Below are 26,078 nucleotides of genomic sequence, written 5' to 3'. Positions count from 1 at the left end.
ATGGGTTAGAAGTGGGAAACTGGGTAGAAGTTTTATAAGAAGTTTTAAGATGGCCAGGGAGCTTAAAAAGGCTAGCTATGAGAGGTGATACAGAGTTGACATATCTCTAAGTAGAATTACCAGATGCTTAGAAGGGTCGTGGGGAGTGGGGCATAAAGAGGGGATGGTTAATGGGACAAAAATACAGTTGGATAGAAGTAAGACCTAGAGTTCAGTAGCAAAATAGGGCGCCTATAGTTAACAACAATTTGTTGTATATTTCAAGATAAATAAAAGAATGGAATTGGAACGTTTAATTGGGGAATCCATCACCTCAAGCATTTATCATTTCTTTTGAAGATGAATATGTACAACTATTACATATGTAAAACTATTATATATCCATAATAATTAAAAACAAAAAACAAAAAGAAAAAACAAACCAAAAAAATAAAAAATAAATAAAAGCCTGCTTGCAAGGTTAGCTCTTGGCCGACAGCTGGGAATTGGGATTTGGGTAGGGTTCTCACCATTTCCAGAACTGATTAAGCTGCTCACTAAGCCTAAGTTGTTTATGCAAACAATGTAATTTATGCTGAACACCTGCTTTCCTTCTGTGAGCCTGAAATTTTGGTATATACCAGTGAAAGGGTGCTTATATGACCAGCCCCCTAATTAAAAACCTGGGGTGCTGAGCCTCTAACACTGTCTCTGATAGATAATGTTTCATATACGTCGTCACAACTTGTTGCTGAGGGCACTGAGTACATCTTGCCTGACTCCATTAGGAAAGAACTCTTAAAAGCTTGTACTTCCTCTGGACTTTGCCTCATGTGCCTCTTCCCTTTGCAGATTTTGCCCTGCATCCTGTCTCTGCAATAAATCAGCTGCAATTAAATGCTGAGTCTTCTGAGTCTCCTTACCAAATCGGTGAACTTGGGGACAGTGTTGAGGTCCCCCGCAACACGCATACTAAAAGGTATCTGAGTAAAATATATACCTACCATCTTACCAGGCAATGTGCTCTTGGAGGAAAGTCGTTATTCATACACAGCAAATCTTGCATAGATTGTGGAATAACATCTACAAAAACATTTGATAATGAAAAAGTTAGTATGTTCATGATCAGGCAGAGTTTTATAATATGCTTTGAGGAAACACGTGTCTTGCTAGACCATGCAGTTTTGATATTGCTTTAAGATTCATATCTAAAGATAGCTTGAGTACAGGGAGAGGGATTTCTCATTTTTTTTTCTTCAAACAAAAGTAGCCTATAAAAAAGACATATGCCACTCCCATGTTTAAAATATTGTTTTGCTTCTGAGTCATGACTCACACAATTCCTCACCCTTACCAGAAAGCTTTGTTTTATTTATTCTTCTTGGCCTTACCTTGCCTCTACTTTTCTTCAACATTCTATTTAGAGATATGTCAACTCTGTATAACCTTCCATAGCAAGCCTTTTTAGGCCCCCTGTCCATCTTAAATGTTCTTGTAAAACTTCTACCTGGCTTCCCACTTCTAAACCATGTTTACACACTTAAATTACTATCCATGATACGGTACTAACATCAAAGATCATTATACTCATAAACACATGATAAATTCAATGCATAAAAAATAGTATCCATTCATAAAAACAATTTTTGTTATATAGCTATCATTGCTTAGCAAATCTATACTTTTTATTTTGCTAAAAGACTAAAGAGAATGCTAACGATTTGATGCTTTTCAGACCAAAAGCAATAGGCAACTCCAACAAAATAAATGATTAGTGCTCAAATCTCCTGACCTCTGATAATATAGTTTTAAATGCGTATCTGTAAAACTGAGCTAATGGTTTGGCTTGTAACTCCCGCCATCAGTTATAGCCTCAATCAACCAAATTAAAAGAAAACTGCACTTTATATGTACACATGCAACGATGCCTTAACTAGCCTAAAATTCATTCACCTTTCGCTGGGCCCAGGGGTTCCAAGCCTGTAATCCCAGCACTTTGGAAGGCCGAGGCAGGATCACCTGAGGTCAGGAGTTCAAGACCAGCCTGGCCAACATAACAAAACCCTGTCTCTACTAAAAATACAAAAAAAAACTGGGTGTGGTGGTTGGTGCCTGTAATCTCAGCAACCTGGGAGGCTGAGGCAGGAGAACTGCTTGAACCTGGGAGGCGGAGGTTGCAGTGAGCCGAGACCGGAGGTTGCAGTGAGCCGAGATCGCGCCATTGCACTCCAGCCTGGACAACAAGAGCGAAACTCCGTCTCAAAAAAAAAAAAAAAAAAGAAAAAAATCATTCGCCTTCATTGTACCACAGTCTCCTTCATCTGTTCATCTCAGACCTCTGATTCTAAGCCTCCTTTTACTACAGCAGTTTTTCCTTGATGTATGGTCTTCCCTTAAATTAACAGCACTTAAATTTTCGCTACTGAATAGTTTCTTCATTAATTGGCAGAATGTTGAACCTGAAAATTGCTGGCCATTATGAGACCTCCCACCAACTGCACACACTTCCCTCTTCATCTTAAAGTTCTCATATTCACATTCTGGCTTAATTATTTTATTTTGCTGTATAATTCCTTCCATATATGTATATATGGTTAGTGTTATTTGCCCTGGTTTATGAATCTGAATGCACATATTATCTAATTGTTTTGTTTCTAAGAAGAATATACATAATAGAAAAGGTGACATAATTCTATTCCTACACAAGAAAAAGCACAGATTGTTTTCAGGTCTGAGCTTACAAATGACAATCTATTACGATCAGAAAAAATTTAACACATTCTACCTATTTATTTGCTTAGTGAATGAAGAAGGGTATTTGACTGGCAGCTCCAAAGTTCATGTTTATTCAGTATCTTGCTCACTCACTGTTATGCACTAGTTTATCTCAGGACAGAAGATTTGGATGATTTGACCTATTAACAATCATAGACACCATTTATTGAGTACCTGGCATGGGTCAGGTACTGAGATAGTTGCTTAGGTACAATTTCTCATTAAATCTGCACTTAGTAGATTTAATACTATCTTCAGGTAGTATTACTTCATTTTACAATTGAAATAACTCAAGCTTAGAAGGGTCAATTAACTAGCAAGTAGAAAAAATAAAATTTTAATCCACTTGTTTTGACTCCAAAATCTGGAGTCAATCCAAAATACTACCCTCTAATCAACAGATTTTCCTTTATTTGTAATCCTTCAAAGCCAAAGTTACTTGCTTAATTCTCCTTCTCTAATTTCCCAATTAAAAGTGATCTTTTCTCCTCTGAATTCCAACAGAACTTTATCTGTACTTCAGGATGCACTTATCACTTTTTACCTATTACTGTTACTTACTTATGTATCTTATCTTCCCTACTGGAATGTAAGTTTCATTTAAGTTTGGGTTCTACAGGGCTTGGAAAAGTACCTGGTACATGTTAGGTACTCAATAAATATGAGCTGATTTAATTAATTAAAAAATGAATGACATTGTAATTCATCCTCTACCTCAGATGTGGTGAAACAACTTTGCCTATGTAAAACAGTTCCAGAGGAACTGACACTACAGAAGAAAACTAAATTCGTCATTCAAAATTACAGCCAATCTTAAAAATCAGAAGTTAATTATTATTATACAGAAATAACTTACCCTCTAATAACTCATCCTTTCCTTCTTTATCAGTGGACTCTTGTACAAGATAATGATGAGTGACTGAGAACTTGAAGTCAGCAAAGAAAATTTCATCTGATTTCTCTTCCCATGTGCCAGAAGTAAATATACCCTACATGTAACAATAAAATGGAAAAATATTTACCTTAATGAACAGCTATCATTATATTTACTAATGACAGGGATATTTTCCCCTTTTTCTGCCCTATAAATATCCTCCATACAAAGAAAAAAGAAAAACATAAAAGTGAATACAACCAAGAGAAAATTATTTTATTTTATTTTATTTTATTTATTTATTTTTTTTTGAGACGGAGTCTCGCTCTGTCGCCCAGGCTGGGGTGCAGTGGCCGGATCTCAGCTCACTGCAAGCTCCGCCGCCCGAGTTTACACCATTCTCCTGCCTCAGCCTCCCGAGTAGCTGGGACTACAGGCGCCCGCCACCTCGCCCGGCTAGTTTTTTGTATTTTTTAGTAGAGACGGGGTTTCACCGTGTTAGCCAGGATGGTCTCGATCTCCTGACCTCGTGATCCGCCCGTCTCGGCCTCCCAAAGTGCTGGGATTACAGGCGTGAGCCACCGCGCCCGGCCGAGAAAATTATTTTATAAATGATTTATCACAGTGTTCCTTTAAAAAGAAATTTCTCCTAGAATATTAACTATCAAGTGACTTACAAAGATTAATATTTTTTTCAAGGATGTCTCTATATAAAATCATGAATACATCACTATATATTAATAATACAGCATATAGCATTATTTGACACCAGAAACTGCTTCATAAAGAAGCAGTCTGCACAATCAATTTAATGGCATGACACCTGTAGCACTTATTTAACAGATTCCTGCTTCTTTATCAAGCTTTGGCATTCAAGTCTTTCCATTTGAACAGCAACTTCTTGAATGGAAAACATATATTAACTAAGAGTTCCAAAGAGTTCCTTAGTTATACATAACCCTAACCATAAAAAAGGATTTTTCCCACAGGGCTTCTAATCTCCCATAGTTACTTTTTCCAATGGAGAGGTAAACAGTCAGTCAGCATAGCACCACTATGAGGCAGGAAATACCAACCAAGCAACTAGCTAAGCACAGATAGCCCCAAACTAGACTGAAAATGTATAAGCAACAAATCTGTGAGTTACTATTTTTAAAATGTTTTCATGGCCAACCCTAGTGTAAACACCTGAATGTTTTATATATATTCCTGGAAAGATATTTATAATTCTAAATTAAATGAAATCCTATTTTAAGTGTCCTAAGTATATATTACTACATAAGTACATCAAATATCAATCTTTTCATTAGGATTTGAATTGTCATGTATGATATACATCCAAAATCATAATTTTTTTATTATGCTTTAAGTTCTAGGATACACGTGCAGAACATGCAAGTTTGTTACATAGGTATACACGTGCCATAGCGGTTTGCTGCACCCATCAACCCGTCATCTACATTAGGTATTTCTCCTAATGCTATCCCTCCCCTGGCCCTTTCCTCCCCCAACAGGTCCCAGTGTGTGACGTTCCCCTCCCTGTGTCACGTGTTCTCATTGTTCAACTCCCACTTATGAGTGAGAACATGCAGCGTTTGGTTTTCTGTTCCTGTGTTAGTTTGCTGAGAATGATGGTTTCCAGCTTCATCCATGTCCCTGCAAAGGACATGAACTCATCCTTTTTATGGCTGCATAGTATTCCATGGTATATATGTACCACATTTTCTTAATCCAGTCTATCATTGATGGACATTTGGGTTGGTTCCAAGTCTGTGCTATTGTGAACAGTGCTACAATAAACATACGTGTGCCTGTGTCTTTATAGTATAATTATTTATAATCCTTTGGGTATAGACCCAGTAATGGGATTGCTTGGTCAAGGAAATAAGAGAGGACACAAACAAATGGAAAAACATTCCATGCTCATGGATGAGAAGAATCAATACTATGAAAATGGCCACACTGCCCAAAGTAATTTATAGATTCAATGCTATCCCCATCAAACTACCATTGGCTTTCTTCACAGAATTAGAAAAAACTAAATGTCATATGGAACCAAAAAAGCCCTCATATAGCCAAGACAATCCTAAGCAAAAAGAACAAAGCTGGAGGTGTTGGGAGACCCCCTGAAGCTATTGCTATGGAATAAAAGATGAAATGCTCCTGATTATTGTAAATACAAAATTGCATGCAGGATTGTGTAAAGACAATGCCAGCCTGGACTGCCAGAATGAGCCAACAGCACGTGATGTTCTTCCCCTGCAGAGAGCCTACGAATGGACGTGCAGTCAGGGACATTTCACATCACCAAGATTCCTATCCCAGAAAAGCAGATGTTCATAGCTCTGGGAATAGAATGCGACCCTTGTGGAGAGTCTATAAACGGACGCTTGAGGAGCGCCTGTCCATATGGATAAGACAGGGCTATAAACGCCCTCACCTTGCCATGGATCTTCTAGGCCTCTTTAGGGTTAAGGCATACTCCCTTCTGAGAATTTCTGGTCTAACCGGTTGTCTAGCTTCATGTCCTGTTTCTATGGATTCTTTGTAACCAGCTTTTGCTGCAACTATTACTGCTGAATAATATCTTGCTAATCACAGGTTATGGAAAGACTGTGTTTCTGTTTGAAGGCTCTGTTAGAAATTACTGATGCACACACTATATTGTAAATTCTTATCTCTGTATATTGTACTTCTGCATACAGATGTTATGTTAAAGAATTACTTCATCCCCATGTGACCATCTCACCTCATAATCAAATGACCCTAAATCCCTCACTAACCTACCCTCCCCTCACTAAAATTAATAATAAATGCTGGTATATCCAGTGCATTGTTGGCACCACGGGACCAGAAGGCAGTGACCCCCCGGACCCAGCTTTCACTATCTTGTGTGTGTCTATTATTTCTTGACCTGCTGATCTGCCTGGGAACAAAGAAAGAGCCCTGTTCCATTGCAGGATGCAGGCCAGATCCCACAATATGGAGGCATCATACTACCTGACTTCGAACTATACTACAAAGCTACAATAATCAAAACAGCATGGTACTGGTACCAAAACAGAAATATAGACCAAGGGAACAGAACAGAGGCCTCAGAAATAACAAGACACATTTACAACCATCTGATCTTTGATAAACCTGACAAAAACAAGCAATGGGGAAAGGATTCCCTTTTAATAAATGGTATTGGGAAAACTGGCTATCCATATGCAGAAAACTGAAAGTGGACCCCTTCCTTATACCTCATACAAAAATTAATTCAAGATGGATTAAAGACTTAAACGTAAGACCTAAAGCCATAGAAACCCTAGAAGAAAACCTAGGCAATACCACTTAGGACATAGGCATGGGCAAAGACTTCATGACTAAAACACCAAAAGCAATGGTAACAAATGGGATCTAATTACTAAAGAGCTTCTGCACAGCAAAAGAAACTATCATCAGAGTGAACAGGCAACCTACAGAATGGGAGAAAATTTTTGCAATCTATCCATCTGACAAAGGGCTAATGGATCCAGAATCTACAAATAAACAAATTTACTAGAAAAAAACAACCCCATCAAAAAGTGGGCGGAGAATTTATTTTTTTCTTTTTTTTTGAGACCAAGGCTCACTCTGTCACCCAGGCTGGAGTGCAGTGGTGTGATCTCGGTTCACTGCAACCTCCGCCTCCTAGGTTTAAGCGATTCTCCTGCATCAGTCTCCCGTGTTGCTGGGATTGCAGGTATGCACCACCATGCCTGGCTAATTTTTGTATTTTTAGTAGAGACCAGGTTTCACTATGTTGGCCAGGCTGGTCTTGAACTCTTGACCTCAAGTTATCTGCCCACCTTAGCCTCCCAAAGTGGTGGGATTACAGGCATGAGCCACCACATCTGGCCAAAAATCATAATTTTTATGTGTGGGGTGGGTTTCTTTACCATGAGGTTGACCTGTGTTAAATCAAGGCATCAATGGCCTATACAAAAGGCTCAAGAGCCAATAAGTAATATGATAATGTACATAAGAGTTTGTTACGCTAGAAGAAATGTCCAATATAAAGCAGTGATAGCTAAAACGAGGTAAAAGAAAGTCCAGAAAAGGAGAGAGAAATTCCTTTTTCAAGTTTGCAGTAAATCTAAAATACTCTTTTTAAATGATACAGTGATACTGTCTGACCCTAATTCTGGATTCTGGTACTATTGTCAACCTTACTGACATCTATCTAGAGGAAGATTTGATTGTATTCAATAAGCGACAAGGCAACCAAGTTCTGTCTCCAAAACAGACTCAACTGATAAACAACACTCTAACATCCCATATTCAATTCCATCAGGATATAGTCATTTGATACCAAATTCCAGTATGGTGAATTTTTAAATCATCATGTTCAGCAAAAAAGTTAGATATGAAGAGTGATACTGTATGAGTCTAGCTATAAAAAGCTTAAGAGCAGGAAAAACTAAAATATACAGTGAAAGAAGTCAAAACTGTGATTACCTCTGGGATTGAAAAACAAGCAATCTTTCTGGGATAATGAAAATGTTCTATATTTTTATATGAATGGTGGTAACATGGGTATATACATTTGTTAAAACAATTACATACATGAGCTCTGTAAACTTTGCTGTGTATAAATCATAACCCAACAAATTTAAAAAATCAATAAAATATCCCTTAAAAATGAGATAAAGAAGTGGAAAAATAACTTCTGAGGAAAATGTGAGTGTTGGTGAGAGGAAGATGCTCTTTTTCCAAAAGAAAAGACAGTAATGGCAATTATGTAACAACGGCATGCTACTAATCATAATTTGGCACCAACAATCCTTTCCACTTATCTTTCTACCTACTCAATAAACATTAGGTAACTAAGATAGAGTCTAAGTCATAACTTTGGAGGGCCAAAGACCTCAGTAAGATAAAGATCACTGCCTTAGTTAACCCCTTCACAATATGTTTCCTGGACTGTTTTAATAGCCTTCCATCCTTCTACGTCGTTAACTTCCTAAAATACAAATATGCTATTTTTCCTCCTCCACTTAAATTATTCAACAACTTTCCACAATCAATAATAGTGACCTCTATCAGTAAAAATCTAATTATACACCTCCATATATTTATTTCCAATTATGTATTATAGTATTACACATATTGTATAAAAACAAAAAAACTGACATTAAAAGGATATAAAAATGTAACATAATTAGAAGTTATAATACACAAATATTTCAACATGAGCACATTGGTGGAAATACAAAGCTTACAGATCTGACCCTATTCCTTTCCAGTTTTACCCCCACATCAACCTTCCATCTTCCTTGTATTACAACTATGCCTAACAACTTGTTTTTCCCCAGAGGCATGCTTTCTTCATAAACCTGTGCGTAGGCTATTCCTACTGCTCTTCTCTGCTTCATTCTTTTAGTATACTTTTAGCTCATTCTTCAAAACTCAACCTAAATATTAATTCCTATTGAAAATGTGCCTTTGATTATTTTCAAGCAGTTAGTGATTATTTCTTAGCATCTTGTTCAAATACAAGAACAATACCTTATTCTAATTGCTTATTTATACATCTATTTCTCCACTAGATTGTGAAAAGCAAAGACTATTGTTCTACTCATATTTGCAGCCCAGTACTTAACAGTACTTACATGCTTAATATGTATTTAGGGAATTACCTTTGTTCAGTATTAATAATAACCCCTACAACTTCCAAAGGTACTAGAAAATATTTCCTAACCAGTATGTTATCCAGTAACTTACTGGATATCCATATATTTGAGTAATATATACACTGTGATCTAACAAGTTGAAATAGCACACAACCCCATCATGTCTTGAACTGCTGCAACAACTAGATATCCACATGCAAAAGAACAAAGTTGGATCCTTGTCTTACTCTAGACTTCAAAATTAACTAAAAATGGATTGCAGATCTAAATGTAAGAGCTAAAACTATAGATACCATCAAGAAAGTAAAAGGATGACTCACAATGATACATGCTGCAACACAGAGAATGGGAGAAGATGTCTGCAAATTATGTACCCCATAGGGACTTGTATCCAGAATATATAAAGAACTCTTACAATTGGATAAGGAGAAGACAACCCAATTTTATTACTATTTTTATTTTCTGAGGCGTTTCACTCTTGTTGCCCAGGTTGGAGTGCAATGGAGTGATCTCGGCTCATTGCAATCTCTGCCTCCCGGGTTCAAGTGATTCTCCTGCCTCAGCCTCCCAAGTAGCTGGGATTACAGGCATGCACCACGACATTTGGCTGTTTTATTTTTAGTAGAGACAGGGTTTCACCATGTTGGTCGGGCTAGCCGCAAACTCCTGACCTCAGATGATCCACCGCCTTGGCCTCCCAAAGTGCTGGGATTACAGGAATGAGCCACCGCACCTGGCCGACAACCAAAATTTAAAATGGGCAAAGGACCTGAAAAGACATTTCTCTAAAAAAGGTATACAAACAGCCAATAAAAACATCAAAAGATGTTCAACATCATCAGCCATTAGGGAAATGCAAATCAAAACCACAATGAGATACTACTTCATATCTACTAGGATGGCTATAATTAAAACAAAAACAAGAACAAAAACAAAAAATAGTGTTGGACACAGTGGCTGACACCTATAATGCCAGCACTTTGAGAGGCTGAGGCAGGAGGACTGCTTGAGGCCAAGAGTTTAAGACCAGCCTGAGAAACAATGAGACCCCATCCCTAACCGAAAAAAAAATTTTTTTTGAGTGTGTTGGTACATGCCTATAGTCCTACCTACTTGGAAGGCTGAGGCAGGAGGATCACTTGAGACCCAGGAGTTTGAGATTACAGTGAACTATGATTGTGGCACTGCAATCCAGCCTGGGCAATAGAGCAAGACCTTGCCTCTAAAAAATAAAAATAAAAATAAAAATTTTTCTCAGGAGTCCTATACATGGCTGGTAGAAATGTAAAATCAAAGAGCCACTCTGGAAAACAGTCTGGCAGGTCCTCAAAAGGTTAAAAATAAACTTAAGATCCAGAAACTCTACTCCTAGATATACAGCCAAAAGAAATAAAAACATACGTCCACCCAAAAACTTAATGCTATAAATGCTCACAGCATTACTCACAGTAACCAAAAGGTGGAAACAACTCAAATTCCCACCAATAGGCAAAGATAAATGTGGTATATCCCTAAAATGAAATATTATTCAGCAATGAAAACAATCAGCCCTCCATATCTGCAGATTCCATATCCCTAGATTCAACCAACTATGGGCTGAAAATATTCAGAAAAAAACCCATCAATACAACAATTTAAAATAATATATATGTATTTTTAAAAATACTTATACAGCATTTACATTGTATTAGGTATTATACGTAATCCAGAGAGGATTTAATGTGTGGGATAATGTGTGTAGGCCATCTGCTAATATGCCATTTTATATAAGGGACTTGAGCATCCAGGAATTTTGGTATCCACAACAGGGATAGGGGAATGGTGTCTTGGAACCAGTCCCCCCAAGGATACCAAGGGATGACTACACTGATAAATGGCACAATATGACAAACCTGGAAAACATTATGTCAGGTGAAAGAAGCCAGTTACAAAAGTGTACATATTGGCCAGGCACGGTGGCTCACGCCTGTAATTCCAGCACTTTGGGAGGCCGAGGCGGGTGGATCACCTGAGGTCAGGTGATCATGACAATTTGAGATTAATAAATAGTTTCTAACCATTGAACAAAAACAACCCAGTCATCTAGATACATTCCACTCCATACAGGTGGCCTGGCTGGCCTTCAGCCTGGATCAAGATCATCCCACTAAAAGCACAAAAGCACAGAAAGGAATGATATCAAGGCTCAGTCCTTTTGTATGCAACTTTTGACTTTCATTTTGTATGCAACTTTTGACTTTCATTCCACAAAGGAAATTCAGAAACAAAGGGGAACTTGAGATAGTCCTTCTTCAGTTACCAAGAACCACAATTCATCCAGACAACATTCAACTACCTAAGAACTGTCATAGGAAGAGATCCTGAGCAAAGGGGACACAGCCAACTGTTAAGTGAAAAACCAGACCAAATATAAGAAGAAATCCTCAGGGAAAAGAATCAGCCAGGTATTGATTCACGTAGGCATGAGGTACATTGGTTAACACAAATAAGCCTTCTTTAAAGGAAACAAGTACCCTTTAGCATCATCTCAGGCACTCAGATCAAATAGGCACTTGGGCCTACCTTAGCAGTCAAAATTTATACTCCTTTCTGAGCCAGCCTGGCTTCATTTTAAGCCTGTGTATTTTATTTCCTGATCTGACCTTCTCCTCTGTATATATGATCTTCTCATCTGCTAATAAATATGTATCACATTTACGTATATCCACCAAGGATTTTAATTACTCCAATTGCATATACTTGAAGTTCATTATAAGTATTTTTTTTAAGTAAAAGCAGACTGTACAAATTAATTTCCTGCTCTTCAGGATAGGATACTCACATCTCTAAGTACCTACTAAGCCAGATAATTCATGTATGTGTGTGCCTGTGCATACATAAAATCTTTTAACACTGAAATTAAACTTACATGAGGTTAAGGATTAACCTCATTCTATGGATGAGAAAAGGTTAAGAGACTGAAAAACCTGTCCCAGGTTACCAAACTATTAAGTGGTAAACTGATTTGTCGTATCATTTACCAGTAGCGTAAGTGGACATGATTAAGGACATAACTAAGGACATGATTGGATAAATGCCAGATGAGTAAGCCATCAGTAGATTTGTGAAGAAAATTGGATCCCTGTTAGCCTTTAGGTAAGGTAAAACTGATAAGAACAGATGAGGATTTGGGGCAGGAAATTGAACTGCGAATTTAGGAAACAACCCAGCTCAGGTAAAGTTCCCTATCGGGGAGTAGAGAAAAAAGGTGGAGAAATTAGGGACCTGACCATGGAAGCCTATGAATATCAGTCCTAGTTCAGACTACCCTGTAGGCAATGGAAAGCCATTGAAGGCTTCTGTGAAGGATCATAATATAATGACAGCATTAGTTCAGGAGAAGTCATCTGAACACACTGGAAGGAGAAAAACAAATGAGAAAGAGAAGGTAAGGAAGGGGAAAGCATGGAGAAGTAATAAAGACAATCAGAAAGTAGTATAGAGGCCAGGTGTGGTGACTTAGGCCTGTAATTGCAGCACTTTGGGAGGCCAAGATGGGAGGATCACTGGAGCCCAGGAGTTCAAGACCATCCTGGACAACACAGTGAAACCACATTTCTGGCTGGGCACAGTGGCTCACGCCTGTAATCCCAGCACTGTGGGAGGCTGAGGCGGGCAGATCACAAGATCAAGAAATCGATACCATTCTGGCCAACATGGTGAAACCCCGTCTCTACTAAAAAATTTTTTAAAAATTAGCCAGGCGTGGTGGCGCGTGCCTGTAATCCCAGCTACTCAGGAGGCTGAGGCAGGAGAATTGCTTGAACCTGGGAGGTAGAGGTTGCAGTGAGCCAAGATCATGCCACTGCACTCCAGCCTGGGCGACAGAGCGAGACTCCATCTTTAAAAAAAAAAAAAGAAACCACATTTCTACAAAAAATAAAAAAAATAGTGAGGTGTGTTGGCACATGCCTGTGGTCCCAGCTACTCTAGAGGCTAAGGCAGAGGATCACTTGATCCCAGGAGGTCAAGGCTGCACTCCAGCCTGGGCAACACAGCAACACTGTGTCTCAAGAAAAGAAAAGAAGAGGGAGAGGGAGAGGAAGGAGGGGAGGGGAGAAGGGAAGGGAAGAGATAGGGAAGGGAAAAGAAAGGGAGGGAAGGGAAGTATTAATATAGCCCAGTGACTGCAGAGGAAAATAATGGGAGGATATTTGTCCTACCAGAATGTATAATAAATTTATAGTAATTATAAAATAAAATGATATTTATATAGGAATAAACATTATTCAGAATCCAGAAACCGATCCAAATACATATGGGAACTCAGTACATAATAAAGGGAACATATTCAATGGGACAGTTTGGAAAAGTTGGCTATCCAATAGCAAAACAAAAAAAGTCTCATTTCACTCACAAAAAGTAATTCTAAGTAGAATATCTAAATGTTAAAAGAAAAAATCTTTCTTTAGAAGATAAGTACTAAAAAATAGAGAAGTATAAATTTATCAGAGTAAGGTCAAGAGACCCTTTCTACATACAGGATGAAATCCAGAAGTCATAAAGAACCTAACTACTTAAAAATATAAACTCTTACCTTACATTACACATAAAAATCAAAATGGATCAAAGGTCTAAACATAAGAGCTAACAACTATAAATCTCTTAGAAGTAAACAGGGGAAATCCTTCATAACACTTGAATTTGCAATTATTTATTGAACAGGACACTAAACGCACAGGCAACAAAAGAAAAAATAAAATGAATTTCATCAAAATTAAACACTTTTGTGCATCAAAGTATACTATCAACAGAGTGAAAAGGCAACGCATGAATGGGAGAAAATATTTGCAAGTCATATATCACATAAGAGATTAATATCTAGAATACATAAAGAACTCTTACAACTTGACAACAAAAGAAATAATCCAATTGTAAAAATAGGCAAAGGACTTCAATAAACATTTCTCCCAAGAACGTAGACAAATAGGCAATAAGAACAGGAAAAGATGCTCAATATCCCTAATTATTGGGGAAATGCAAATCAAAACCACAACCACTTCATACTCATTAGAATGATTATCATTTTTTTCAAAAAAAAAAAAAAAAAAAAAAGCACCAGGAAATAACAGTGTAGAAATTGAGCCCTTGGGCATTGCTGGTGAGAATGTAAACTGCTACAGCCACTGTGGAAAACGACGTGATGGTTCCTCAAAAAATTAAACAAAGAATTACTATAGGACCCAACAATTCTACTTCTGATTGTATACCCAAAAGACACCAGCAGTTTCTTGGTTGTTTTTTTTTTTTTTTTTTTTGTAGAGATAGGGTCTCGCTATCTCTATAGGTTATGTTGCCCAGGCTGGTCTCAAACTCCTGGCCTCAAGCAATCTTCCTGTCTAGGCCTCCCAAAATGCTGGGATTATAGGCGTGAGCCACCATGCCCAGGCTACACAAAGGAACTGAAAGCAAGTAGAACAGATACTTGTATAACACATGTTCACAGTAGCATTATTCACAATAGTCTCAAGGTAGAAGCAACAGATGACAGATGAATGAATGGATTTTGTTGTTGTTGTTGTCGTCGTTGTTGTTGTTGTTGAGATGGAGTGTTGTTCTGTCACCCAGGCTGGAGTGGTGCAGCGGCTCAATCTCATATCACTGTAACCTCCACCTCCCAGGTTCAAGTGATTCTCCTGTCTCAGCCTCCTCAGTAGCTGGGACCACAGGCGTGCGCCACAACGCCTGGCTAATTTTTTTATTTTTAGTAGAGATGTGGTTTCACCATGTTGGCCAGCTGATCTCAAACTCCTGACCTCAGGTGATCCACCCGCCTTGGCCTCCCAAAGTGCTGTGATTATAGGCGTGGGCCACCGTGCCTGGCCAATGAATGGATTTTAAAATATGGTATATACATATAATGGAATATTATTCAGCCTTCAAAAGGAATGAAATTCTGACACATGCTACAACATGAATGAACCTTGAAGATATTACTTCATGTTTCATGTTAAGTGAAACATGTCAGACACAAAAGGACAAATATCATATGATGCCTCTTATGTGAGGCTATTATTGTTTAATGGGTAGAGTTTGTTTGGGATGATAAAATTGTTCTAAATATGGATGATGGTAATAATTGCACAACAATGTGAATATATTTAATGCTACTGAACTAAACATCTAAAAATGGTAAATTTTATATATTTTGCCATAGTAAAAATACATATAAACTCTTGTGAAGCATAAGACATTCAAATTAAAAGCAAAATGACAGACGAGGGAAAATATCTGCAACCCAGAGAGTCAGCATTCATAAAAATATAAAAGCCCTTGCACAATCCAATGAGACAGCAGAAAATTGGTTAGTGTATCTAACATGCCATCAAAAAGGAAATTCTAATATCTAATAAACACTAACGAATGCTCAATCTCACGAGTGCTCAGGAAAATATAAATAAAAATGAGATAGTTTTAGTCTGTTATATTAGCAAAAATATAATGAAAATAAACAGTGTGGACGGAGTGAGGATATGGGTGCTTTCATATGCCATATGTGGAAAAAGTACAAATGCAGTCAACTATTTTGGCAGAAAACATGGCTGTATTTATCAAAAGTAAGAATCATGTTCTCTTTGACTGAGTAATTCCACTTTCAGAAATCTGTTACAGAAGGCCGGGCGCGGTGGCTCATGCCTGTAATCCCAGCACTTTAGGAGGCTGAGGCGGGTAGATCAGGAGGTCAGGAGATCGAGACATCCTGGCTAACATGGTGAAACCCTGTCTCTATTTAAAATACAAAAAATTAGCTGGGCGTGGTGGCACATGCCTGTAGTACCAGCTACTCAGGAGGCTGAGGCAGGAGAATCACTTGAACCCAGGAGGCAGAGGTTGCAGTGAGCCGAGATTGTGCCACTGCACTCCAGCCTGGCAACAGAATGAGACCCCGTCTCAAAAAAAAAAAAAAAAATTCTGTTACAGAAATATTCATACAAACATGCAAGAGTAGTATTCACAAGGAGAAGGAGATTGGTGGGCTCAAATGAAAATGTCTACAGAGACTGACACTCCGTGACCACACAATGAAATAAAAAAAGTTTTTGATCCTATGAATCCCACGAATTTTAGTTCCTCACTCTCAAATGAGTAGCTAGAGATCATCAGATATTTGAGGAAAACCCCCATATGAAGGAAACAGTAACCCCCAATAAGAAAAAGACAAATATGCAAGAGTATGTAGAACAATGCTTACCACCACAGTACCTTAACTGCAAAAACTGGAAAGTAAATATTCTTCAATAGGAATATGTATAAACCCATCATGATAATCATACAACAGACTACAATGCAAGCATTAAAGTAACAAGAGATGTTTATGTCCTATCTTGCAAACACGCCAAGATACAGTTTTAAAAAAGAAGATAACTGTAATAAAAAGTGATTGATCTTTTTTTCAAGGTATAATGTATGCACATGGAACTGTTAAAAGTTGTTCTGAAAAGTAGATGGAGAAGTGAGGAGGAGGGGACTATCACTTTTTTATACATATGCATCATTTGGTGTGGTTACATTATTTTTATAATTAAAGGTCTCTAAAATTTTTTAATGAAAGAATTTGCTACTCAAAAAGTAGAAAATAACAAGGGAAACAATGGGGACTGGTTCCATAGGACAGTCTTCTAGGCCCCTAGACAGATGCCTTGCCCTAAAATATTTCCCCATATAATTTTAAAGTGTTGACTTAACTTTTCTTACATTTTTCTGAAATTCCAGAAGCATTTTTTTTAAACGTTAAAAACTTGAGGACTAAATGATGCAAAGTGTGGAGTCCTGATTAGTAAGCAACAAGGAAGGGTTCCCAGGCGGAGGAGAAAAATTTTTCCAAGAGACAACTAATCACAAACAACCTGCTGGCACAACATTCTGTTCCCAAATACCTCACCCGTACATGGCTCCTTTGTCATGACCCTACAAAACTTCCCTCCACGGCCGGGCGCGGTGGCTCACGCCTGTAATCCTAGCAGTTTGGGGGGCTGAGGCGGGCGGATCACTAGGTCAGGAGATCGAGACCATCCTGGCAAACATGGTAAAACCCCATCTCTACTAAAAATACAAATATTAGCCGGGCGTGGTGGCAGGCACCTGTACTCCCAGCTACTCGGGAGGGTGAGGCAGGAGAATGGCATGAACCTGGGGGGGGGGGGGCGCGGAGCTTGCAGTGAGTGGACATCACGCCACTGCACTCCAGCCTGGGCGACAAAGCAAGACTCTGTCTCACAAAAACAAAACAAAAACAAAAACAAAAACAAAACAAAAACTTCCCTCCAGCTCCTGCCCCTTAGTAGACAGCCCCTTCTCTGCTGTGCTGCCAGTATCATATCTTCATACTTTCTCTAATACATACTTCCTCTAAATATATCTACGTACTTTCTCTAAATCTGCCTGTCTTTACCTACAACTGTCTTGGTAAATCTTTTACTGTCCAAGACACTGGCCCCAGCCAGTGGCACCTGCAACATTTTGGTGGCCCTTCTGGGGAGTGCTTGGGGACTGCTTGGAGAGCTCTCTCTTACTGTCTGCATTTCCTCTCCTCCAACTCCAGTATCTTGATGGACAGTGCCCAAGCCTGGAGACAACTGAAGGTTCCTGGACAGGGCCAGTAAAAAGATGTCTGACTCGCTACCCAATCGGGTAAGAATTCAAAGTTTGCTTTCCTTTTTAGTCTTCTGGCAGACAAAGTCTAGTATTCCTCCGGCAATGAACGACAGGTGGCCAGGGCCACTCCCTGGTGTAGCCTGAAGGCTAGGGCCTGAACAGATTTGGCTGCCTTACCCAGAAAGGATAGGAGAGAGCCTATCCTTTCTGGTCAAAAGTCCCCAAACCCTAAGTTCGGCATAACTGGCGGCAGAAGCTCGACCAGGGCTAACCTATACACATTTGGCGGAACTCAGATATCCTCTTTCTCACTCTCCCACATAAGGCAGCCAATCCTCCTGCTCTAGACATCTTAAGCCAGGTAATCTCAAACAGCACCAGGACAGAGAGTCTTCTCTCAACCCTTTCCCCTCCTACCTGGATTGAGCACCCAGCGCAATTTGTACCTAGACTAACCTGGGGTCTCTCACCTAGTGTTCATCCAGTGTAAGGCCCTAGTGCCAGGAGATCCTTGCCAGTAGGTGGAATGCCCCTTTGGAAAGTGCATCGAGAAGTCCCTCAGCAATGTGAGTGGATCCCTTATCCCTTGGTGGGATGCCCTGGGAGAAACTGCAGTTTGCATCCCCAGCAGACATTTTTTACAGTCCCATCATGGGACAAAGCCCCTCAGTTCCCTCACACTCACCCCTGTACTATATTTTAAAGCACTGGGATAAATTTAACCCTCAGACTCTCAAAAAGAAATGTCTAATTTTCTTTTAGCATGACTGCTATGCAAGAAATTCTCAAATTAACTTCCTCAGTCTTTTATAACTGAGAGTAGAATGAGGAGGACAGGGCTAAAGAGAAAGAAAAACACAGGAACACGAGTCAGGCTCAATTGCTGGCTGCTTTATAAGCCCCCAGCCTCCTCCAGGTTTCCCTAAGGACACTCCTCCAGGTAACTGCCACCGGTGCAGAAGGCCAGGCCACTAGAAGGCAAACTGCCCCAATGAGATACATGGGAAAGAACCCTGTACAGTTTGTCCCTCTGTCACATGCTCAGTCATTAAAAACAGAACTGCCTGAGGGCCAAAGGGCCCCCAGGACAATCCCAAACACTTTTGGCCTTGAGCTGAGGGGTCTCTCTGCTCTACCTGGCTTCCAAATCAGACATTGGCATCAACAAAACAAAGCCAAGGGTAACTCTGTAGGATGCAAATGAAATTATAAATGTCCCTTTTGGGTTCAAGAGCTGCCTACTCTGTACTAATCTCCTTTCCTGAGCAACATTCCTCCAAATTCTGTTGGGTAATGGGGGCAAATGCACTCCCTCTCTCCATCCAAAAGAAAAAAATCACACCCCTTTATATTACTTGAGGGACCAATTACCATTCTCCCACCAGTCTTGGGTAATGTCTAAATATTCCACACCCCTTTGGGGCAAAAATATACTTTCCAAGATGGGTGTCTGCTTAATATTTACCCAATCTCTGAATTAATCTTTCCCTCTAATAGCCCTATTTCTCCCGGGAAAGCTACCTAAATCTTTAACCAATAACTTCAACCTAGATAGTCCTACCCCTGGGCTTAAAGATAGCCCACACTTACTCAGATAGACCCTAGCAGGAAACCTAACTGGGCAATCTCTTGAAAGGGGATAACTTCTACAGTATGTAGACAACTTCCCTATCTGCTCCCCTTCACAGGCTCACACAGCAATAGGTAATACAAACCATAACTCACTAACAGAAGAAAAATAATTTCTGCCTAATTAAAGGTTATAATGGTAAAGACGTATTGTTGGTAAGGAAGGTTATAAAAAAGTATTTTATATGAGAAAGAATCTTGTATGGTAATTTCTTGTCTTAAAGTAAAATAACTGGTTGTTTAAAAATAAGGGATGTTCAGGACAAGTCAAAAAAAGTCCAAGCATATAATAGATGGTCTACGTAAGTCACAAGAAAATCGTGACAGGAAATTTATAAAAAGAATATTGTATGTAATTAAAGCATAATAGTCTCTCTAAAATTCGTTCCCTATGTTGCGTCTAATTAAATTCAAACACTTTTTCATCAAGTTTGACTTCCAGGTTACCCAAATGGGCTTCCAATAAGGACAAAAAGACACATTGCAAAAGGTTTTTTCCCTTTTTGATACCTGGCTTAAAAAACAAAACTTTCTCTTCTAGAATTCTACAGTTTCACCTACAAATGACACTGCAAACGGGATATCAGTCTCTCCCCAAAGATGCCTGCTACCTTTATGAATCTTCCCTGGATTCAGTTGAATGCTAGTTATGTCTTAACGTGCTCCCCTTCTCTGATAAGCCCTGCCTCCAACAAGATCCAATATCTGGCTGAGCACCGTGGCTCATGCCTATAATCCCAGCACTTTGGGAGGCTGAGGTAGGAGGATCACTTGAGGTCAGGAGTTTGAGACTAGCCTGGTCAACATGGTGAAACCCCATCTCTACTAATACAAAAAAGTAGCCAGGCATGGTGATGTGCACCTGTGGTCACAGCTACTTGGGAGGCTGAAGCATGAGAACTGCTTGAACCCTAGAGGTGGAGGTTGCAATGGGCCAAGATCATGCTACCAGATTTCAGCCTGGGCGATAAAGCGAGACTCATCTAAAAAAAAAAAAAGAAAGAAAGAAAGAAAAAAAGATCCAATGCAATATCCTAAGTCCCACAATCCAGGACAATGACCCATAGAGTCTCCTGACAGACCAACAGCCATCGGCAGGGCCAGTGCCATACCCACGGTTAGCAGGATGCGGTTGGGAGATGAGACCTCCACCCCCAATGTCAGAGACTTGTCATTGTTGTTCTGCTGGGGGGGAATGTGGAATCCTGATAGGTAAGCAACAATAAGGAAGGTGAGCACGTAGCCCCAGGAACATAACCTCATCCTGCACTTAGCCCCCTCCAGCCCCTTCCTCTTTACAGACAGCCCCTTCTCTGCTGTGCTGCACCTTGCACCCTTGCAACGTATCTTTGTATCTTCATACTTTCTCTAATAAACCTTCCTTTTTTTAAAAAAAACCTACGACTGTTTTGGTAAATTATGTTACTACCTGCAACACCAGCCCCAGCCACTTGCACCCACAACAGAAAGGAATTCAAAGATAGGAGCCTAAAAGAAGTTTCTCTGAATATTTTAGTAAAATACGAAACCAAACTAATCCATTCAAATATTCAAATATTTTATTCATCCATTCAAATATTTTAAATAAATTAATAAAACTGCTTCCCACTGATTAGGATTAGCATGGTACTTTGGACACGGGATGAAGATGGGGGTAGAGACTGGAAGCAAAGGAAAAAAGTGGGTAATTTTGGAGCATTTAAGGGCCAGTAAAATGAGGCTCTGGACCTCAAGGCCAGGATACTAGGATTATGAAAATGGGTAAGAAGGTAGAAGGGTATCAAGGACAAATTTCACCAACTTAAAAACTACCAGATCTGTATGTGAGTAAACTGTGACTTCCACACAAACCCGTAGTCTCTATCATACAAACTGTCCCAAAAGTACATGTTCAAGTAAGCCTGTGCATATATATTGTCAAAATGAAACATATTAATTTTTAAAATAAATATATACCAAAATATTTTTAAACATTAGCTTTTATTTAACTTTTTTGGGGTCATGGACTCCTCTGAGTATCTGACAAAAGTTGTGGACCATCTCCCAAGAAAATTCACATTCAAAATGAAGAATGCATACAATTCAAAGAGACCCAAGACTCTGGATTAAGAATTCCCTTTATAGGCCAGGCACAATGGCTCACGCTTGTAATCCCAACACTTTGGGCAAATCACAAGGTCAAGAGTTTGAGACCAGCCTAACCAACATGGAGAAAGCCCGTCTCTAGTAAAAATACAAAATTAGCCAGGCATGGTGGCAGGCACCTGTAATCCCAGATACTCGGGAGGCTGAAGCAGGAGAATTGCTTGAATCCAGGAGGCGGAGGTTGCAGTGAGCCAAGATCACACCACTACACTCCAGCCTGGAGACAGAGCTAGACTCTGTCTCAAAAAAAAAAAAAAAAAAAAAAAAGAATTCCCTTTATAGGCCAGGAGTTTCAGACCAGTCTGGATAACATTTCAGGACCCCATTTCTACTTTAAAAACTAAAGACAGAAAGAACACCCATTATATACCATGGTAAAGTCCTATCCACAATGAGCTATATGGCTTTTAAACTGGTTGAACTCTAACTGCCTGAACAGTTCCAAGTCATTAGCTACACATGTTGACCTAAAAGAAGAAGCTGAGGCAAAATTAACAGAGGGAATTTGTTTGGGCCAAAGTTGAGGACTGCAGCCCAGGACATACTTCCAAGCTGCCTTGGGGAGTACTCTGTCTGCCTCTGTTACAAACAGGTTTTTAAAGGAAACAAGGAGTGGGCTGATACAAAGTTGTTTGACAGGAATTCTCATTGGTTTACAGAGATAATATTGATTAGTGATTGCCTATACACTGTTAAACTACAGGGTATGAATTATAATATCCATCATATGGCATTGTATGGCTACTTGGCATCAATTAACAACCCACGTAGCAAGTGGCTTCAAGGTAATTATTCAGCTCAGGAGAGGTGAGACTGCTGTCACATTTTAAATGACTCTCTGTGATGGATAATTTAAAGAAGCTCCCATTCTTCAGACAAAAAGTTTTTTTCCTTTCCTGGAGGGAGGCACAGAAAGAATGACAGCTGAGATAAAATGACTGTGGAGTAAAGGGAAAAGGGTTTAACAATCTGGAGGTGAGGGAGGGCAGGGGGAGAACGTTGTTTTAATAAACAGGAAGTGAGGGGGATAATTTGTACTGCACAGTAGGCTCTCCACAAATAAATGAATGAAAAAATGAATAAAACAAAAGAACAAAAGTAGTTGAGAGGATGAACAGTCTTTTATGACATGGCCCCAGAAGTAGAAAGAAAAAATTAATATTTTATTTGCTACCCTGTAAACGTATCTTAAACATATCCGTTCTATAGAAAAATGCAACTGAAATTCTCAACAACCATTTTTACAAAGTTTTAGAAAATGACTCATCCATAAAACTTGCCAATTTATATAAAATTAATTAGATGGAAAAATCAAATTTACTAAATCAAAAACCTAAAGGGAAAAATTACTAAATAAAGAAAAAAAGTACAGAAAATGGTTAATTATAAAACTAAATGCAGAAAAATTCAACCACAGTTATTTTAAAACGTACCAGACCAACCAGAAGACTTTCCATCTTCTGTATAATGCTTTTAAAAATGCCACCATCACCATATTTTAACAAAATTCCCAGGTAAGTAAATGTGGTGTGTTTATACTGCATATCTTATACAAAGTGAACATGCCGAGTTCAAGGGGTTACTCGTGTATTCTGGGGAGTCAATCAACAAACATGTACTAAGCATACACCAGGCAATGTGTCATGTATGTAATAAATGAACTATCAAATTAACTGTTATTACTAATGATACCAAATTACACCCTCTGTATGCCAGACCATAAAAAAGGTTAAGAGTCACCGCAATAGAGATGTAACTGCCAAAATCCCCCATAAATGATTACGGCTTTGTTAATTTTTTGTGAAAAATCTTTTTTTGTTGCATTTGTTATAACAAAATGTGATCCCTACCCAGTCAAGTGGTAAAATTTAAGTTAGGGTGTCATGTAATGAAAATGAGTATTAATTTATGAAAAGCTCTCACAGGAGACTGATGTTTTGTTGTTTAGAATCACAGTGAAATTTCATTACATCACTGTCTAAAATAAGTATGGACTTTTTTTTTTTTGAGATGGAGTCTCACTCTATCACCCAGGCAGGAGTACAGTGGCGCAATCTCAGCTCACTGCAACCTCTGCCTCCCCGGTTCAAACGACTCTCTGCCTCAGTCTCCCAAGTAGCTGGGATTACAGGTGTCTGCCACCATACCCAGCTAATTTTTGTATTTTTAGCAGAGACAGGGTTTCATCACGTTGGCCAGGCTGGTCTTGAACTCCTGACCTCAGGTGATCTGCCCGCCTCAGCCTCCCAAAGTGATGGGATTACAGCCGTGAGCCACAGCGCCCAGCCTCTTTTTTTTTTTTAAGAGAGATTTTTATAGTCTACTTCCTTTAGTGGCATGTATCTTAAACCAAATTTAAGTTCAAAGTAAAATTCATAATGTATTTTGAAAATTTCACTTATCACACTGAGAGAATAATTTATCACACATTTAGTTATCGTGCTATAACTAAATGGTAAATCATTAAAAATATACAAAAGAATTAGGAAATAATAGAACTAAAAATGTGTACAGAAATATTTTATTCTTATCTATCTCAGAATTAAACTTGAGCTTTCTCAGCCAGAATCTATTACATAAAGCTTTCCCCCAGCTAGGTGCTATGCTTTTAGCTGCCAGGTGCTCTAAGAAACAATGAATCATTTTTATTGCAATAGATTGTTAAATAATTCTATGTTTATATTCTACTCTACTTAAGCAAATATCATTTTACTGACTCTAGTAAATACTTGTTAAGAGGCCAGGCTCAGTGGATCACACCTGTAATCCTAGCATTTTGGGAGGCTGAGGCAGGAGAATCACTTGAGTCCAGGAATTCAAGAGTAGCCTGGGCAATATGGTGAGACATTGTTTCTACAGAAAAAAAAAATTCAACCAATTACTGGGCATGGTGGCATGTACCTGTAGTCCCAGCTACTCAGGAGCCTGAGGTAGAAGGATAACCTGAGTCCAGGAGGCTGAGGCTCCATCCAGTGAGCCAAGATTGTACCACCACACTCTAGCCTGGGTAACAGCAAGACCCTCTCTCAAAAATAATAACAGCAATTAAGACAGAAAGACAAAAATAAATAATGACTAACAGTAACTGAGACAGCACAATGCCACAAAGCAAATGAGCAACAGAATTCGGATTCCAACACAAGCTGTACAACTTTAGAGTGCATATTCTTCATCACCTATGTATGCTATTCTGCCTCTTAAAGATATCTCCTATTTTTGTATTACAATAATAAAAATGTTGACAACAATAACAGCAAAAAACTCTCGAAACTTCCAATTCGAATGAATCGGAGATATAACAAAACACCAATTTTTTTTCTTCTACATAATATCCAAAGAAGCTATAGACACTATGGTTACAATTTAAAGGAAAAATAAAAATGAAGAGGGAAAAAAAACAAACTACAAACCTTATCTTACATGTCCCATTACAACAAGGTTGTGAGCAGCTCAATGTTGCTTTTGTTTTTATTTACTTCATTTCAGAAACACTGCATTCTCATCAGTGACTGATCCTCAACCTTCTATAGTTTCAAAAAACTTCAGCTTTGAGAAAACATACACTCCCCCATATTAATACTCCATAAAACACCGAAATGTTTGGAGATAATGCAAATAAAGGAATCTAAACTGTTTATATAAAGTTTATATAAGTCCCAAATTTGACTTATTGTCATAACTTAGTTTGGGAAGTTTCTAATTGAGAAAATGTATAATTCAAATTCATCTTAAATTTGCCATATGAACTTTAAAGTACTGAAATGCCATTCCAATCTACTGAGTGGGTATGAAAAATGTGAACTCATTTCAACATTACTGTAGTCATTATTCTTCTATTAATACTCTAAAGTTAATTCTTCTTCCATGAATTTTTCAGGGACATACGAGTCAGTCACTGACTAAACAGTTCTATTACTGGATTATGACATACCTAAACTTAACATTTCATTAAAAGTACTTAAAATTTTTGCTAAATAGAATCATAAAATTACAAAGCTAAAAGGAACTTAAAAGGTCATTTCTTTATTTCCCTTGCCTTCAAGAAGGATCATACTCATACCACCAAGATGTTTATCTATTTTATAAAGCCCCAGACAACAGAATCCCAAAATCTGCCTTAGAAACCTATTTTAATACTCATTCGAAGTAATTTTACTCACGCTTAAATTGCTGAAACCAAAAAGGACACAGTAAAGTAGAACCAACATGGGTTTTGAAGGCAACACCTAACTTTAATCCCGTTTATACCAAAACTACTGGCAAAATGACACTGGGCAAATTACAGTACCACTCAAAGCCTTATTTCTTGTCCATAAAATGGGGTTATAACTAACTGTTGAAATCTGTTTAAGGATTAAATTAACAGACACAGTCCCAACTATAGT

At 38.6% G+C, this 26,078-nt stretch overlaps 1 protein-coding gene across 2 annotated transcripts in view; it reads right to left on the bottom strand.

Annotated features, from left to right (window-relative positions):
* RAB3GAP1 (RAB3 GTPase activating protein catalytic subunit 1) overlaps positions 1-26,078 on the bottom strand; it is a 112,664-nt gene that overhangs the window by 72,391 nt on the left and 14,195 nt on the right. For both annotated transcript variants that reach the window (XM_015109969.3, XM_077956911.1), the window contains 2 exons: positions 3,611-3,743; positions 984-1,062 (listed from right to left, as the gene is read on the bottom strand). In XM_015109969.3, the coding sequence (XP_014965455.3) occupies positions 984-1,062; positions 3,611-3,743 (212 nt within the window). The remainder of the gene's footprint in view (positions 1-983; positions 1,063-3,610; positions 3,744-26,078) is intronic.

This window comes from Macaca mulatta, chromosome 12 (genome assembly GCF_049350105.2).
Source record: "Macaca mulatta isolate MMU2019108-1 chromosome 12, T2T-MMU8v2.0, whole genome shotgun sequence".
NCBI lineage: Eukaryota > Metazoa > Chordata > Mammalia > Primates > Cercopithecidae > Macaca > Macaca mulatta.
Note: the sequence above shows the minus strand (reverse complement) of the source record. Positions and strands in the feature narration are given on the sequence as shown.